At 40.3% G+C, this 18,307-nt stretch overlaps 1 protein-coding gene across 1 annotated transcript in view; it reads right to left on the bottom strand.

The window, feature by feature from the left end:
- Window positions 1–18,307, bottom strand: part of GTF2I (general transcription factor IIi) — an 86,098-nt gene that overhangs the window by 12,968 nt on the left and 54,823 nt on the right. Inside the window, exons 13-21 of the mRNA XM_052654120.1 lie at window positions 17,453–17,563; window positions 16,000–16,065; window positions 14,786–14,969; window positions 10,931–10,989; window positions 10,081–10,152; window positions 6,080–6,263; window positions 5,022–5,080; window positions 1,950–2,021; window positions 657–840 (exon numbers count right to left, since the gene is read on the bottom strand). Coding sequence (XP_052510080.1) covers window positions 657–840; window positions 1,950–2,021; window positions 5,022–5,080; window positions 6,080–6,263; window positions 10,081–10,152; window positions 10,931–10,989; window positions 14,786–14,969; window positions 16,000–16,065; window positions 17,453–17,563 — 991 coding nt within the window. The remainder of the gene's footprint in view (window positions 1–656; window positions 841–1,949; window positions 2,022–5,021; window positions 5,081–6,079; window positions 6,264–10,080; window positions 10,153–10,930; window positions 10,990–14,785; window positions 14,970–15,999; window positions 16,066–17,452; window positions 17,564–18,307) is intronic.

The following is an 18,307-nucleotide window of genomic DNA, read 5'->3' as shown; positions in this document are numbered from 1 at the left end:
TCCTTGCAGTCCAAGGGACCCTCAAGAGTCTTCTCCAACACCACAGTTCAAACGCATTAATTCTTCGGTGCTCAGCCTTCTTCACAGCCCAACTCTCACATCCATACATGACTACTGGAAAAACGATAGCCTTGACTAGACGGACCTTAGTCGGCAAAGTAATGTCTCTGCTTTTGAATATGTTGTCTAGGTTGATCACAGCTTTCCTTCCAAGGAGTAAGCGTCTTTTAATTTCATGGCTGCAGTCACCATCTGCAGTGATTTTGGAGCCCCCAAAAAATAAAGTCTGACACTGTTTCCCCATCTATTTCCCATGAAGTGATGGGACTGGATGCCATGATCTTCATTTTCTGAATGTTGAGCTTTAAGCCAACTTTTTCACTCTCCTCTTTCACTTTCATCAAGAGGCTTTTTAGTTCCTCTTCACTTTCTGCCGTAAGGGTGGTGTCATCTGCATATCTGAGGTTATTTAAAAAAATCAAGTGCAGGCTAAAGAACAGCAGCAATGGACAAGGTGAGGTCCCAGGCTCATGCTACACTTCCTATCATGGACCTCAAAAGCTTAGCCATAACCTGAAGTTAGAGAAGACTTTCAATAGAAATACAATTTAATTGCCTAAATTCCAGAAAGGATTGCAATGGCCAAGAGAACTTACTTTTTAACAACAAACTTGATTTTATTACTTCCACGGACAATCCTTTCCAGTCTTGGAATTCCAAACCAGGTAGGGCTTCGAAAGGGAATTCCTTCTGGCAAGCCTTCTACATAAAGGAACTCGGGGTTTGATTCAAACACCGGGTATGGTACTTTTACCGCCTCTGTGAGTCCAAGAGCTTGAGCTGAAAGTGCAAGAGAACATAACTTACGAAAGGTAAAATTTTATAGACAATCTTTTACTTTTGTCTGACAGCAGTCTCTCTTTATGCTTTTATTATATGTATTTTTAAACTGTGATACAATGAACATATAACAGTATGTTAGTTTCAAGTGCATGGCCTAATGACTTGCTATTTGCATATATTCTCAAGTGATCAGCACAGTAAGTGTAGCTGACATCTGTGCATGCTCAAATACACTGGGCCAAAGTTCCCAACAATCCAGCAATTTCCACTTAACATTGTAGGCATCTTACTTAGTACATTGGGGAAAACTGAAGAACAAGCCTAAAAAAACAAAAGGAACCTTTTAACACTTCAAAGGACAGGACAATTAACTATCCCCACAGGACAATCAAAATTGTCTCTATACTCTGGGAGGAAATGAACTACAGCCATATGGCAAGTACCTAGCCCTTGAACCCAGCACCTTGTTAAAAGATAAGAGGGAATTCTTTGGTGGTCCAGAGGCTTTCGCTGCTGAGGGCCTGGGTTTGACCCCTGGTCAAGGAACTACGATCCCACATGCCGAAGGTAAGCGGTGCACAAGAAAATGCACCTGAGCAGACTGGTCAAGTGTACTGAAGGTTCCTGATCCAGGACACAAACGTTAACACCAGATATTAAGACAATGATGGGCAATGTCCCGGGAATACTGGGATCACTCTACTCCTTCCTTCCTTCTCCATGAGACATACCCAATCAACTGAAACACTTGCTGAGCCTTGTCAGAATCCTCAAGACAGCATTCCAGGAAACCATTGTCAACAAATCTACGTTGAAACAGATGATCAAACCCATGTGTCACATGGTGTCAGCCAGGTTACAGGTACAGACAGTGGGTCTGAGGTCCCTCCCGAGACCTCCCACACTCTCCCGCTCTGATACATGAGAAATCGGGAGTCCAGGGGACAGAAGGTAACTTGCTCAGTTTAAGCAGCCAATGTCAGAGCAGAAAGAAAGTCAAACCCAGTTTCTGAGACCTTCCCTCTTTAGGTCCTGAACTGCTAAAATGTTCATTCAGAACACTGCCTTTCCTTAACATTATAAAACTAAGAATATGTTTTACTTACCAAATTTCAAATTAAAAATCTCTTCCACTTGCTTCCGTAGCTTGGTAATTCTGACATTCCAATCTTCTTTGACTAGAAAGCAAAAATCAATCTAATTAACCATGTCCCTTATGGGTGCTGACACAAAATCAGATTGGATGCTCTTCTTTGCAGTGATGCCATTTTTTAAAACCTGAGATATAATCAGCATATTACACTGTAACAGTTTCAGGTGTAGAGCCAGGGACACTCTTCATACAACTTCTCTTAAGAGCAAAAGCTTCTGTTCATAAGGAAAAGAATGATTTCCTGCACTTGTCAAGAAGTTCAGGAAGATAGAGTTCCAATTTAAGTGCACAATGTAGATAAAGAAGAACCTGTTCAGAAGCATTTAGAATGAATAGTTTTTAAACACTCCTCCTTGGAGGTACATCGAAGAACCCTCTCAGGAGTAGGAGGACCACCTGTATAAGGACCCAGGCCTCTAGTACCAGGTTCAACTAGAGGAGCTTCAATTGCATTCGCTTTTCTAAACGCATTCCTTGTTTTATTGAACATATGTATGCCTACAGATTTACACAAAGGAAAACTTCACTCATCACAGCAAGAAATGAATGATAAAGTGATTAGGGAGGTGTCACTGAGCACTATTTACATCTGATTTCCTTACCCTTTATTTGTAAGACAACCATATCCCTTTAAATACAACATAAAAATAAAGAAAAAATAAGCTATTAGAAAAGACAGGTAGGGTTATCACTTGGACAGATTATCGGAGCTTGTTTGGTGGAGGTGAGGATGCAGAGGATAGAGGTGATCTTGGGGACCATGGAGGATGCTTGGAGGTGTTGGATGAGGAAGGAGGGTGAGACAGAGTTAATTTAGAGAAAAGGGCAGAGAGTCCACGAATCGTCCCAGGAACAAAAGTCAGCCATGTCTGTGGGTGAGGCGGCAGGAAACGTTGGAGAAGTTCTAAAAATACTGCTCAAGGTTGGGAGCCTCAGAAACTCCTTCTTTTCCTTTACTTTTACCAATAACGTACTTTAAAACCTTTTCTTTAAAACAAAACCTAGCATCTCAAGGGTTTAATACGGTAACTCAGCCATTCAACAAGACAAAGTCAGTCTGGTATGAAGCAAGTCGGAATACTACTATACCAGTCAGCAGAGTCTGCCTTCTCCAAGGTCAAGGGCATCTGACAACTCGTCGCTCCCCTTCTGCCTCACCCTGCACTTCCTTCTCTGGTATTTCTATGCTAATACAAACAGATCTCTGCACCATTCCACACAGGAACCAACTGCCTTCTCTCTCTTCCCCTGCAAAGCTCAATTACCTGGCTAGGTCCACAGCTTTCTCGCACGAGACCTCTCCCTTTTCCCAGACTGAAAACCAAGTGCCCGGCCACGTGTTTCGGCACGCAACTGTCACCTAAGAGTCAGGCAGGGGTCTCTGACGGCAACGACTAACACAATGCTTCTGGCAGGTACTCAAGGACTGGAATTAGCCTGGCAAGACTAACACCCAGGGCATGGGCAGACCAAATACCATTTTGCAGGAATGAAGAAGGACAAGCTTTGATTCTTTCCAAGGTCTACGAATGGCCGAAGGCCAAGTTCTGTTAATGACTGGGAGAATGGAGTGTCTTCAGATACAAGGCCTGTAACTGTCTGTGCCAGAAAACAGCAGATCAAGTACTGCTAAAACTATTACTTAATCCTCAGAGTAACGTCTATGCTGCCTACAGACTGTTCCAATGATACATGTTTAACACCTTCAGTTCACAGTCACTATGAGAAATGCTCCTAATAAAATCAGGCATCACAATAATCACAAGCTTGAACCTGAGGTCTGTCTTGAGAAATGAAGACACACATAGAGTTCCATCACATTCAGACTAACGCATACCACAGCTCTACCTTTGGGAATATTTTTGCTTGCCTTACATTGCTTAGTAAAGTCTCTGTCACATCCAGTCTCCAATCTGTCACCGATATCTTGTTTCTTTGCCTAAGTCAAATGCATTCTGAAGAGCTTGCTGGACTGAGGAAGCTGCATTCAACCCGAGAAATTAAGCATCACCTCTTCTCCCCGGCAGAATTCTGGGCATAGGATGGCCTGTTTCCCTAGTATAGTTTTTTTCCAAATACTTCTCATGCCGTGATGAACACAAAAAGATTATACCATCTGTTTAACATACTGATGACTTTCACCAGTTGCACCCAGGTACCTAAAACTCAAGAATCAGTACTCCAGTACAGACAAATAACCCACTTTGGACAGCAGTTCACCTTAGCATTTACGAGAATGATTAACTACAAAAACAAAAGAAAGAAAAAGAAGGAATGGGAAAAGATTTAACAACAAAAACTCAGAAGAACCCATTATTGGTTCTTTAGCAACAGAAGTTCCTAAGGTTGCAGAAACTACAGAACCTAATATGTAGACCTACACGTTATGGTCATTTTATCTGACATTATGGAATGGAAAATAAAAACATCAGAAAGAAAGAAAGGCACAGTTATATACCTCAGGTAAAGAAAACAAAACCATTCTGATAACTGAGACAGAGACTTTTAAAGCTCTTTTCTGTCGGGCAGGATGTCAGCGCAGCTGCTGCAATCACAGTATCTGTCATTTTAAAACCAAGGTCCTCGTGAAAAGATGAAGGTCTAAATCTCGTGGTCTGGCCCATTAGGCACGTGTGGGCAGTTGTGCACTTGAAATGTGGTCACCTGAACTGGGATGTGCTGGAAGTATACAATATACACCAGAGACTGAAACAAAGGATGTAAATAAGTGAAATGAAAAACGTAAACCAATGTACCATGTACAAATTCTGCATGACATACATGGCTTGCATTTGTGACACGTTCTATTTCTACTGAACACCATGGGTCTAAATTCAAGCTCAAGTTTGTCCCAAACTGCTAGGTTCATCTTGATAAAACAAGGAGTGCCTGTGTTGATCTTTCAAGAAACATTTTTTTTGAGTGGAAGGGAGAAAACAGCAATCCTATGGCATTAAAAGTTTAATGAAAGCTTAGAAACTATTTGATTTACAAGCTTTTAAAAAGGATCTCACAACTTTCTTACCTGGTGTATTCGTTCTGGGCTGAGTAACTTCAGTAGTGCTGTGCGTCAGAAGCTCTGGTCTGTAAAAATACAACTGGTATCAGGATGAGAGCATTTAAGACCGCCTTTACTTCACATATGGTTCACTCTACCTTCATTTGCAGTGAATGAAAAATCATCTTGGTGACTTTAGATTAGTTTGAAAATAGCAATTTACAAAGAGTCAGGTGGGACCACCTCTACATCCTCAAAGGCATTTTAGGCTAACTTGCGGCGAAACAGCTGTGTTTGGCCGGATCCCAGGTCAATCTCGGGCTTCTGCCCTTCAGGTGGGCTAGACAACAGCGCAGGGAGGTGCATCTGGCATTGTCACCCTGAGGCTTGTCCCAACAAACAGATCCACAAACGCGCAACCCCAGTCAGCAAGCAAAGTCTACCTCAAGGACAGTTCTTCTGTATTAAATGGGCCTTCCACTCCCATACTCTGCCCTCAAATTACCCATTCTGCTACCTTCCCAACTCAAGCCAGACAGACCCTTTTAAGAGCCAGTTCAAATTGTTTTAAGAGGAATCAGCGTTAAAACCTCTTCACCCCTTCACTGACTGTAGAGGACACAAAGCTAGGCTTCCTCCCCAGGGCCATCTCAGTGTATCATGCCCTCAAGGGCATCACTCCCTTCCACACAGACTGTGTGGTTATCTGAATATGCAAGGCCACCTGACACCTCCCTGCTCTGACCTACTTAGGCTATTTCCTTCATTTGAACCCCCTTTCTTGCATCCTCTGTGCACAAGTGAACCCTCTGCATGCTGCCCTGGCCCTCTTTCCCAAAGCTGGTGCTTTTCGGTATTGATTGATGTAACAAGCCTCCCAAGGACGGAGTTTCTGTTGGATCCAATTTGGTATATCTGGTACCTGGTACTACAGAGACACCTGCTTGAAAACCGAATCTAAATGTAATACCTCAGTTTTAAATACGGGGAGTAAAGTCCAACTGGGAGGGGGGAAAGCCCATTTATATGAAATTAACTTTTCTTAAAGACAACATTAAATATGTTTCTGTAAATTATAATCCTACCTTTTGATAACAAATTTAATTCGATTGCCCACTTGAATAATTTTTTCCAGCCTTGGGATCCCATACCACGAGGGACTTCTAAAAGGAATGTTTTCTGGCAGTCCTTCCACGTAGAGGTCATTAGGGTGTGCTTCAAATTTCTGGTAAGGTACAGCCTTAGCTTCGGTGCTCCCTAAGGCTTCAGCTTTATGAAAGAAAAGCAATTCAGAAGACTGGAGACTAAATTTTCGTTGAAATTATATTTTTTTTAAAATTCATAATAAAGGACATGTCAACTTTTTAAAAAGCATCTTTAAAATAACCTTAACAATCACTGAGTACAAAAACAGGAACATGGGAATGTATCTTACTATTCTGTTTCTGAATAGGCGCAGCACTGAAACTTTAAAATGTAAAAATGTAATTACTAATTCAACTTTAAAGCCACATCCAAACAGAGGTGTAACAAGAAAGAATCAATTTACAAAATATTGGCATTTATAGGTGTCCCTTGTATTCTGTGTGTTACATTTAGATATTTTATAATCTGACGGTTGAAAAACAGTGCCTTCTTGAAGAATCTGTATTTCTTTGACTCTCACTTTGACTTTCCTCTCAAATTCAAACGCCTTCTGCCTTAATTCCTTCCTTCATTTCACCAGTACCAAATCTGAACGGTTCTACTATATTGTAGGATCCCGACAGTCTAAGTAAGGAGTGTGTATTTGTGTTTTTGTTTTTGTTTTTTAATATTTATTCATTTATTTGGCTGCACCAGGTCTTAGTTGCAGCATGTGGGATCTAGTTCCCTGACCAGGGATCAAACTTGGGACCCCTGCATTGGGAGCTGAGAGTCTTAACCACTGGACCAGCAGGGAAGTCCCGGGAGTGTGTATTTGAAAAACCAAATACAATGTAATTTAGATCAGAGCTGTTTAAAGAAATATTACCTCTGAAAACATGGTAAAGGCTTTCACACTCACACCTGGGAGTAATATTTATTATAGTTACTCTGCTAAATATAACAACAAAGGACACAAACTTAATTCTAAAAAAACTTCCTATAAAATAAAAAAGAACCAAATTGTTGGAGCTACGAAACAGCACAAGTTACAGAAAGGGGGAAGGTCAGTGCATTAGCATTCATCTCATCATGAATAAGGTCTCCTCTATATTAAGTAACCTTTCCGTCTCCCTAGTCATTCTGCTTAATTTTGCCTAATTTTTTCCTGAACACTTAACACTTTCTAGCATACTACACTATTTACTTGTTGCTTTGCTATGCGTATCACCCTAATCTATAAACGAATCCTTGGGGAGGGGGGAAGCATTCACTGTCTTCTGTGGGGCTGAGTTCTCAGCACCAGACACACAGGGGTTCATAGGTGCTGATCTGCAGTGTAACTTTCAAGACTTGGGTTTGATATGATCGACAGTCTTAAGTTTTCCTCTTTCCTTGCCAGGAGCCTTGAAGAAAGCAACAATTCCGCTGGTGTCTCTCTCTCTAAAGTTGAAGTACAGGCCAGGAGCAGAATTTTATTGTTTGTAATTTAACAATATATAAAGTCTTTTCTGTTTTTAAACTTTTTAATTGGAGGATAACTGCTTTACAATGTTGCATTGGTTTCTGCCCTACAGCAACTCAACTCAGCCTTCAGTATAAATATATCCACTCCCTCTGAAACCTCCTTCCTCCCCCACCATCTCACACAAACTCTTTATCTATTTTCTTAGCTCTGTATTTCCTACTGGCCCATTTTTCTTTCTGTGACTATACTACCACACGCACAGCTTTCTTCTTCCATGAGGGAAAAGTCAGCTTACTAGCGAGCACCAATGCTCTACTAGGATTGGCTGTTTCTTACAGACCAGGTTCGATTTCTAGAACTAAACGTCCTAGAGGCTAAAGTTTAAGGCTGTTCATGTAGATGCCCATTATCTATGCCAACTAGTTATGAATTAGGACAATACCGTGGTGGCATCTCTAATGATAACGTTCACAATCTTCTTTCGCTAAATGGCTTGGAAATATAGTGATTTTTAAAGCGTAGATTCTTCATTGTTCCTTAGCGGATTTCTGACCAGATACACACAGAGGTAAATTTTCATTAAGCTACCCAAATATTCATGTTGGGCAATCAAGGATATGAGGGGGAAAAACTTAAACTCTGACTTTTCCTCAAGGCATTCAGAGTCTCAGGGAGCTAAACCATGTAAGTAAAACTGCAGTACACGGATTCCGAAAACAGCAAACAATTAAATGGACTAAGTTTGTAGTTGCCACTGGAACTACTCCTAAAAGCTGGTTTCCTGAGTCTGTAGAAGCCAGAGCCATAAGCCACTCTCGGAAACCAGGGGAGGAGCAAGAATCTGCACCCAGGAGACTTCAACTTTTTGTGTAAAACTCACATGGTTTCTTTCACAAAACTGAGAAAAGCCCTGTGTCCTCGTGATTCTCTGTGGCACTTCTGGGCTTCCTTTGATCTTTGCAGTGTTATAATTCAGTGAGGCCCCATGTATACTATATGACTGAAAGGCTCAGTAATTTCTCAGTAGTTTTTAATGACACTGGTCCATTCACTATTTGTTGGTCATCTGCTCAGGCACCAAGCACTGTTCTAGGAACAGCCGAGACATACAGGATGTGGGCTGTTGTACAAACTGTATTATAGTGGAAGGAAAAAGGCAGCCATTAGTCCTTTAAAAAAAATTAAAGCATGATGACATAGGGTGTGCTTCGTGGTTTATGTCAGATGAGCAGCCGGTGAAGACCGCTCCAAAGAAGACACATGTACACCGAGATCAAGGGCAGGCACCACACCTCTGCGGGAAGAGCATTCCAGAAACAAGAGTGCTGACAGTGCAGCGGTCTGAGGAGGGCACGGCCTGACAAAAGCAAAGAACAAGCAGGTGGTCCTTACAGCTGCCACCGAGTGAGCGAGCAGGAAGGCGGGCCGGTCGGGATCAGGGGCTGCGGGACTCACTCACAGCACAGAGGGAGGCCCCGGAGCACAAACAGTGACAAGCTCCATCGTAAGTTTTCAGTGAGTCTGAAAGCTGGCTGCTTTGGGAACGGCTTTGACTACAGGGAGACAGCAGTGACGAAGAGAAAGACAGCAATCTGCACTATGTTGCCCATGTCGAGTCAGCAGGAGGCCTTGTGGAAATGAAGAAACCAAGCGTGACTGCAGGGGGGTTGGCCTGGATGCCCGGGGGAGGGTGGTGGCTCTGGGAGGACGGGAAAGGGACGGGCTGCAGGGGGAGTCAAGGACTCGACTTGAGATGCGTGGAGCTGGAAGAGCTGCCAACCAACTGGGTGAATACACGGGTCCACTGTTAAAAGAGTTTTCAGGGCTAGAAACTTGAATGTGAAAGTCACTATTCAATACAGACGATACACCATTTTTAAGGTAGACAGAGTGAGACCAACTACGGAGAAAGCACAGCCAGAGGGCTGAGGACTGAGGTGTGGACTAGCATCCAAAATGTAAAGACTGAACTTAAGGCAGGGGCTGAGGAGAGAATGAAGAGGACAGCCAGTGAGATGGAAAGAAATGCAGCGCCAGTAACGTTTCAAACTTTCCATAACAACAGTTGAAAACGCTTAAGTAAGAAAGTGACAAAAGCCGTCACGATGATAAACCAAAGCTAAGTACTGTAACTGTTTGGAGATACGAAGCCCAGCAAGCACTGCAGACACCGCCTGCCTCCAGGACAGGGCGCCTCCGGCGGCCAAACACACTCCACTGGGCCACACTGCTACAAGGACTCCCTGTCTGCGAGCCGCTCAGTGCAGAAAAGCCTGTCCGTAGTATCAGTAACCTAGTCAAGAGGACACAGGGGTTCATCACAATGTTCTCTCCCCCTCCGCACAGGTCTAAAACTTTTCACAATATATGTTCAAAAAGCAAACAGTAAAAGAGAGCTGGAGATGAGCTATCCATGGTATCTACTGTCTTAAAAAGCAAAATTTGGAAAAATTATTCTGTTAATACTTTAGCTAGGGAGGAAATTAGACTTACCAAATTTTTTACAGAAAAGCTGATCTACCATCTTTCGTAACTTAGTGATTCTGGCATACCACTCTTCCTTGACTGTAAGAGTAACATACACAAATGCTTTAGTTTGACGACATTAATAAAATTACTAAATATCATGAAATAAATTATTAAGTAGGCAGTATTGTTTTCCTGTTCTAAAATTATCTCTAAGATTTCATAATGTGTTTATTAAAACAGTGCTAACACTGAATGAAAAGTGTAAAAATTCACAAAACAATGACAAAATGAAAATGTATAATTTAATAGTAATACTGCACAGGTACTATAACATGTCATCATTAAAGCTAGGAAAGAGAATCCATTTTACTAAAGAACAGCTAGCAGGCAGTTTTTGTTACAATACGTTTGGGGTTATGATAACGTGGGCAATCCTTTTATTATACCAACTGTAAGTGATAAAATTTTCATTTTATGTCCCCACCCAACGTCCTCCACTACAGAGCAAAAGCAACTAGGAGAACAAATCATGACTATATTTCCTTCAAAACACATTTAACCAACAAGTGATGATGCTCGTGGCTTTCTGTGCTAAGTCTTTAAGTTGTGGGTATCAGAATGGATGATCATTCAACTGATTAATCTCGACTAGCATAATAAACTGTTCAACACATTATGCCAGAGAAATTTTTCATCTCAGTGGAGAACAGAGGATCGTCCTTTTATAGTCTACCCAGAAATGTGATGTTTACATTTATTTATAATGAGTTATTAAGAAGAAAAGGAGATTATTATTCTCGAGAATCTACAACAATATTCCTTGTATATCATGTTCTGATTTAACATACAATTTGACATAAGACTGGAGACCTACCTCCTGAAGCTGGTTTATCAAGCTGTAAGTCTTCACGTGTTGAATTCAAAAGTTCATGCCTGAAAGGTGAGAAAAATTACTAAATATTTACCCCATCAATATTCAGCAAAAGTAGTAACTACTGGCACTTATATAATAATTCAGTTTTCAAGGCCAGATTTCAAAAGATAGCCTGGACCCCTGAGCATAATGAAATCCTAAGATATTTAAGACAACTTGGTAACTGCAAGTTGTTTCATAGTGGTCTTCATGGAACATATGTGCACACACACACACACACACACACACACACACACACACACACACACACATACACAGAGTTAACTTGGTAAATCAAAGGTATTTTACAAAAGCAGAACACCAAAAGAATCAAACTACAAAATTTTAAATGAGATTCTTCAATTTCAGTTTAAATTCAAAATAACCTTACTTTAACTTATCTATAATCTAGCTATAAAAATCCTAAATAAACTTCAAAACTAACTGAACTAAATGTATTTCAGAATACACATGCTTTAAAAATTTTCCAAATACATAAATACTCCAAAGAATTTGCACAATCTGACTTATGTATCAGTATTTTATTGTAATATCCTCAAGTAACAGAGCAGGAGAAGGAGAGTGGGATCACAGAGAAGCATGACAATGTATTAACTGTAATCTCAGAAATGCTGGAAACTAATACAGGATTAAGGTAATGGAGGAGCTGTGAAATAAAACATTTGCTGAAGTATAGAATCACCCCTCTCAATAAACAAATAGTATATGTGTATCAAGACTAACCACATTTAACATCTGGGGAAAGGGTTACTAAGTATTTTCCAAACGTGGAAGATGGCTTCCAATAAATGAGGATATCAAAAGGACTTGAACAGAACATGCAAGGCATGAGTATCTTGTGACAAACTTGCACAAAGATTTAAATACCAAATATATAGTTTTATATGCTTTAATATTAGCAACAAGCAAAATCTACAAACTAATCTGCATATTTTCCTTAGTTATTAAAAAAAAATTTGAAACTTCTAACAAATTAAAAACCAAGCACTGTAAGAAAATGACAGTATAAGAGTTCTGAAAACTATATGCTTCTTAATATCTCAATGTGTGTTGGGGGGGGTGCGGGGGCAAGGTTGTTTACGATTCCTGCCTAGGACTAGTGTCAGGGCTTTTACAACAAGCCCTTTTTGTTTACCATTCAGTTTCATGAGAGACTATGAAATATTTACTTCCTCCTTCTCATTGCCATAATCCCTCATCTGTTTAAAAAAAGGAAAAAAAAGGCGTGGGCAATCAGGTAAACTGCTGGGCTATACTGGACATATCGTGCTGGACTGCCATTATTATCATCCTTTAGAGCTTGTTCCCCATGCCCAGAAGCCTCAAATTTTAATAAGCACTGGAATCACCGGGGGCCCGCATCACAGACAGGCTGGATGCAGTAGGTCTGGGCAGGATCTGCGATTCAGTGTCTCTCATAGCTTGTAGGTGATGCTGATGCTGCTAGTCTGCGTGGCTGCCTACTGCGTGGTCCCGTGTAAGCAGAGTCACACTCGACAGCACTTGACTGATCATGGGAAAATGGAGGCCAAAATCCTTAAACTATCATTTGTTTGAAAGCAGAGTATCTGTAAGTAACAAGCTTCTCTGTAGAGGATAGCTCACCTATTAACTGAGGGGTCTCTTGGGTCTTTTTCATCCTTCGTTAAATTCTGTTGTTCCTTTATTTAAAACCAATGCAGAAGGAAGTCTGCTTGGTTATACTCATTGGTTAAGGTGTTTGTTAATGTTTCCATTTTCTCAACCAGAATAAAGAAAATCAACATTTCTGCAAATGACTATCCTGCTGCTGTTACTGACCTTGCTATTTATAGCCCTAAGTCAGGAAAAAATTAAATCAGTTATAATATGTACATAACTCAAAGACATCCATATTAGGACTTAAAAATCAAAGTCATGTATAAGTGAACCCCCCCCCACCCCCGCTGAAAAGTGAGGACTACAGAATAAATCCATCGTGGTGTTCTCGTTCCCAGGCCTGCGCCTGACTAAGGAATGAGCATTTGACACAAACTGAACTAAGGAGAACTCGGGTTTTCCTGCTCTCAGAGAAACACAGGCAGCTAGTGCCTCCCCTCAGTAGAGGTGTCTGGCTGTGATTCCTGGACCTGCTGCATCCAGACTCAGAACTAGTCTAAGGAAGCTATCAGTGTAAGGAAGGAAGAATCTGGAGAGAAGCAGAAGCAGAGCCTCACTGTTCTAATCCTCCTATCTCCCAGCTAGCTGAGATAAGACGCTTACTGACAATATCAGTCCAACCTGAAGGAGGGTTTCTGTTATTTACTGCTGGAGACATCCCAACTGCTACCCAACCTCTTTTATGCTGGAATCTCTGATTTCATACATGTTTGTCTGGCTATAGAACTGAAGGTTCAACTCATTTTCACGTAGAACTTGGAAAGAATGACTGAACAGTTGTATCTGTTACCTCTCAAACAAAGGATATGACATCAGTATAATTTTCATTCCTTACTGTGACATGGTTTTGTTCTCTGGAACCTAGTACTTTCTGCCTTTATCCTTAGGGCACTGAAACTTCATGCAATGTGACTAGGCATATATCTTTGTTTTCTTCTCATTTATCCTGCTCCACACATTTTTTTAGGCTTGGAAAATAAATGCTATGTGTTTTTGACACTGTCCCTCTCTTTTCACGTTAAGTTGGATGTCACACGCATTTGAGCAAACTCCAGATGGATAGCGGACAGGGAAACCTGGTGAGCTGTAGACCACGGGGTCACAAAAAGTCGGACACGACTTAGTGACGCAACAACAAGCAGATGTCACTGGATAAGGACTCACTAGTCTTCCTCATGTCTCATGCACATAATCGTCTCTATGATTTATAATACTAACAAATCTTCTAGACTTTTCATTGAAAATTTTAGTGCAGCAATTATATTTAATAATTTCCAAAGACAATTCGTCTTCAGGGGTTCCCATTTGCAAATGCATCTAATACTCGCTTCATGTAGCTGAGAGAAAGTTTCCATACATCTACATTTGCTGAATATAGTGATAAATGTCCTGATAGTTTTTTAAATCTTTTATTGTAATCTTAATAAAATTTTAGTTGGTAGAAAATATGGAAATGTGTTATGTGGTTGCCATTTTTTAATGGAAGCAGATACATTTCCAAATGCTACACATACTTAAAAAAAAAAAAACACCTTCTTGCTACAACCCTTATGTCAGTACTGAAGAACTTATAGCATTCAGCTACTTTCTTTCTTTTCATTCTTCTACTGTTTATTTCTACAACCTACTTTATTTCCACATACATTTTTTTAAATTCAGACCTAAAAAACAAGACAGTCATACTTCAGTATTTTTTTAGTATACTTAGCAAAAAACTGGAAAAGAAAATACTGGTTGTATGCCAGTCAGGTTTGGACAGGGGTTCATATTCCAAAAGCCAACTATGTCAAAACTTACACAGACACACTGAAAAGCAGAAAATAAAACAACAACTTACTTTAAATATAGCCCCTAGTGGCTAGTGGGCTTCCCTGGTGGCTCAGACGGTAAAAGCATCTGCCTACAATGCGGGAGACCTGGGTTGGATCCCTGGGATGGGAAGAGCCGCTGGAGAAGGAAATGGCAACCCACTCCAGTATTCTTGCCTGGAAAATCTCATGGACGGAGGAGCCTGACAGGCTACAGTCCATGGGGTCGCAAAGAGTTGGACACAACTGAGCGACTTCACTTCACTTCACTTCAGTGGCTAGTGAATATTTGTCAACAATATAAAAAGATGCAATAATCAAGGTCAAAGAAAAAGTTTAAGAGTCTTACTTCTTAATCACAAAACGAATCCTTTCCTTTGCAAGTAATATCCTCTCAAGGCGAGGGATTCCATAAGTAGATGGCCTTCTAAAGGGGATTCCTTCTGGAAGTCCTTCTACATAAAGATCTTCCACGTGGGACTGGAAAAGAGGGTACGGGATCGTCACAGGACCTTTGGCTTTTATAGCTTGAGCTTTAAGGGTAAAAAGAGAAAGGAAAAAATTATGAAATGACAAGGATTCAGCACAGATAGCAAAAAAGACTAATAATCGAATACACAGATATTACTCGGTAATTTTTATAACTATTTTAAAATTTCATTTATTATCAAGGCATCAAAAGAAAAATAGCACAAAAGAACTGAAAGGAAAAGAACACCAAAGATGCCAGTACTTTACTTAACCCCAACTGCAAGGATATATTAACAATATATTATCTTGAAATACTAGAGGCAGACCTTCCTTTGAAATTTTAACCACAAATGAATCCAGAAAAATATACTAGTAAATATCAGCTAGTACAAACAGCATATAATGAAGAAGTAATATTTTTAAAATATGCTTTTGTAAAAAGGATTTTTTAGTAAAATAACTGAAGAACATTTCTCCGAAATGTAGAAATTCTAAGATTTGTGTATCCAAGAGCAAAATAATACAACAGGTGCAAAAAGCCAAAAGGATGGGAAGTGTTACAAATCAAAGATAATGAACAGACATTGATACTTTTATTAAACTACAAAGAGTCAGTTTGTCTAAATAATAATGGACATGTAAATGCAATTGGGTGTTACATAGTACATACAACGTTCTTAGTGTGACAATGGAACTCAGATTAGGAGAACACCTTCCTCTCACTGAACTCAGCACTTTTCCGTGAGAAGTTCTGAGAGGTGACATGACATGATGGCTTGGACACCAGAGCTTTAAAATGCTTTGCATCAAAGTCTACAACAAATATATATAAACAAACTCTCAAATATGCAAGCTAAAAGTTAAAAGGAAATATTAGTTGACAATTAAATAAAGGAAACGCTTGTAAAGCTTTGCTCTAACCTAGAAACAAAACTTCTAAGATTTGAATAGACACCATCCATGGCCTTCTCAGGGACAGATTAAAAAAGGCACAACACTGGCAGAATGGGACTTGCTCCTGTTAGATGAACAGTCCAATGTTAAAAAGCTCGAGAACAAAACATCACAAGAATGACTGAGTTTAAGACTTACCATACTTTCTTTCAAACAATTCTTCAACTTGTTTACGCAGATCAGTAATTCGAGCATTCCATTTCTCTGAAAATTTAGAGAAAAAGTTAAAACTCAGTAATAAATCTCTGCTTGGGGCACTAATATGCTTTTAACATGACCCAACATCTCAAGACTTATTTTCTATATAATATATCCTAATTTGAAACAAACTGTCTATATAATTTTACTGCTTTCCTAAGAACAGTTTTTTTTTAAATGGTACTTAGAATTAGTTCAATAAAGATTGGAGTTAGGGGTGTTTAAAGTTTATTTTCAAAATCCTTCTTACTGAGTACTTTTTAAAAAAAATCATAAATTCTGTAAAGCAGGCGGGCAGAAAAGACCCATACAATTAAACACTACAATGTGAGGCAAAAATGAGAGAGTCTCCAAGGCTGTGCAGGAAACCTTCCAACACGTGTCAGAGTTGTACTGAAATAAGAGTTTATGCATAGCTGTAACTCATGATAGCATGCTAAAAAACACATGCAAACTCAGCATGAGTGTGGCGCACTGCATGCGTGCTCAGCCGTGTCCGACTCTTTGTGACCCCATGGACTATAGCCCACCAGGCGCCTCTGTCCATAGAATTTTCGACAAAAGAATACTGGAGTGGGTAGCCATTTCCTTCTCCAGGAGATCTTCCCGACCCAGGGATTGAATCCATATCACTGGCATCTCCTGCATTGGCAGGTGGATTCTTTACCACTAGCGCCACCTAGGAAGCCCAGTAATTATGACTAAAGACAAGTTAAAATATATTAAAGCGCTATTTTTTAAAATGTATACAGGTAACTGTTCTATCTATTCAAAATAAGGATCACAAACCCAATTTGCCACTAATATTTCACTAAGTCCCTTCAAATGGATACATTGTCTCCACTGGGATTTGATTAGATTAGAAGCTAGTAGTTACACTTAATACCAAAATTCTATCTGGGGCTTCCCTGGTGGCCCATTCCTTGAGAATCCACCTGCCAACGCAGGGGATGTGGCTTTGATCCCTGATCCAGAAACTAAGATCTCATATGCTGCAGGGCAACTGACCCTGTGAGCCACAACTACTGAAGCCCACCAGACCCCTAGAGTCTGTGCAAGGTAACAAGAGAAGCCCGTGCATTGCAACCAAGTCCCACCACGGCCAAAAGATAAAACCAATCTTTAAAAAATTATATCTGAAATTAAAAAGTGATCTAAATCTCAGACAGATAACTGAATTACGAAGTCAGTAACAATGACTGTTAAGCCTGCCCGTTCTTTTTCTTTTTTGGTGGCTGTACCATGGCTTGTGGGCTCTTAGTTCCCCGACCCAGGACTATAAACCTGGGCCCAGGCAGTGAAAGTGGTCCTAACTACTGGATCACCAGTGACTTTCCCTAAGCTTCCCGTTCTAATTAATAACGGGAGACACCACACTGAACCGGGACCTTACCGAAGTTGAACTCCCGCACTTTCCGTTTGCCGGCATTCGCAGGTTCTGTGACGGGCGGCTGGGGAGGCTCACTGCTCTTTGGTCTCTTGGCAGGTGGAGGATAGTCATCATCTTGAAAAAGAAAACCATCATCACTGGAGGGACAGGCAAAAGGAATGACAGCCACTGCCTGTAAAGGTCTCAACATTGGAAAGACGTGGGGGATTGAAGAATGACTGGAACGTCAGTGGTTCATTTCTGTACTGCCATTTCAGCATCACTTTTCCCAGTCACATTTCCAGCTTTCCTACCCTTCTGGGAGCTGATCAAGTGAATCATCCTCATTTTCCTTTGTCTTCTTTTTTCAATTTGCTTGAAATTAGTTTGAATTAAGTCATTAGAAATTTCCTTTTCTCCTAACTCCTCTCAGAGAGCTGTCAAGAATTATACTGTATTTTAAGTCTTGCATGAAAAAGGTTTCAGTGGAGACAGCTAAGGAAACCATACAAATACGTAAGAAAGGGGGAAGAATATGTAGCTTGAATGGAAAAATATTTAAACTTACACAATATTCAAGCACATAAAGCAGGTTAGATAACTAACTGTACAGATAACTTTCAACAAACAAAACTAAAAGAAATAAGATTACATTATTTGTGAAACAAGCATTGGTGATTCATCCGATACAATACCTGTGTATGGCGATCATATACTTAAGCATAGAATATAGACCACCCAAGAAACCTGTAGTAAGATTTCTTTGTAGCTATGACTACAACTCAACTCTGCTATGATGCTTCAGTATATCTGGTGCTAGAATTAAGGACATTGGATCAAGTAAGAAAAGCTGTCACTGTCATATTCTTCTGATCCCTG

This window comes from Budorcas taxicolor, chromosome 2 (genome assembly GCF_023091745.1).
Source record: "Budorcas taxicolor isolate Tak-1 chromosome 2, Takin1.1, whole genome shotgun sequence".
Classification (NCBI taxonomy): domain Eukaryota; kingdom Metazoa; phylum Chordata; class Mammalia; order Artiodactyla; family Bovidae; genus Budorcas; species Budorcas taxicolor.
This window is presented reverse-complemented; position numbering and strand designations above follow the sequence as displayed.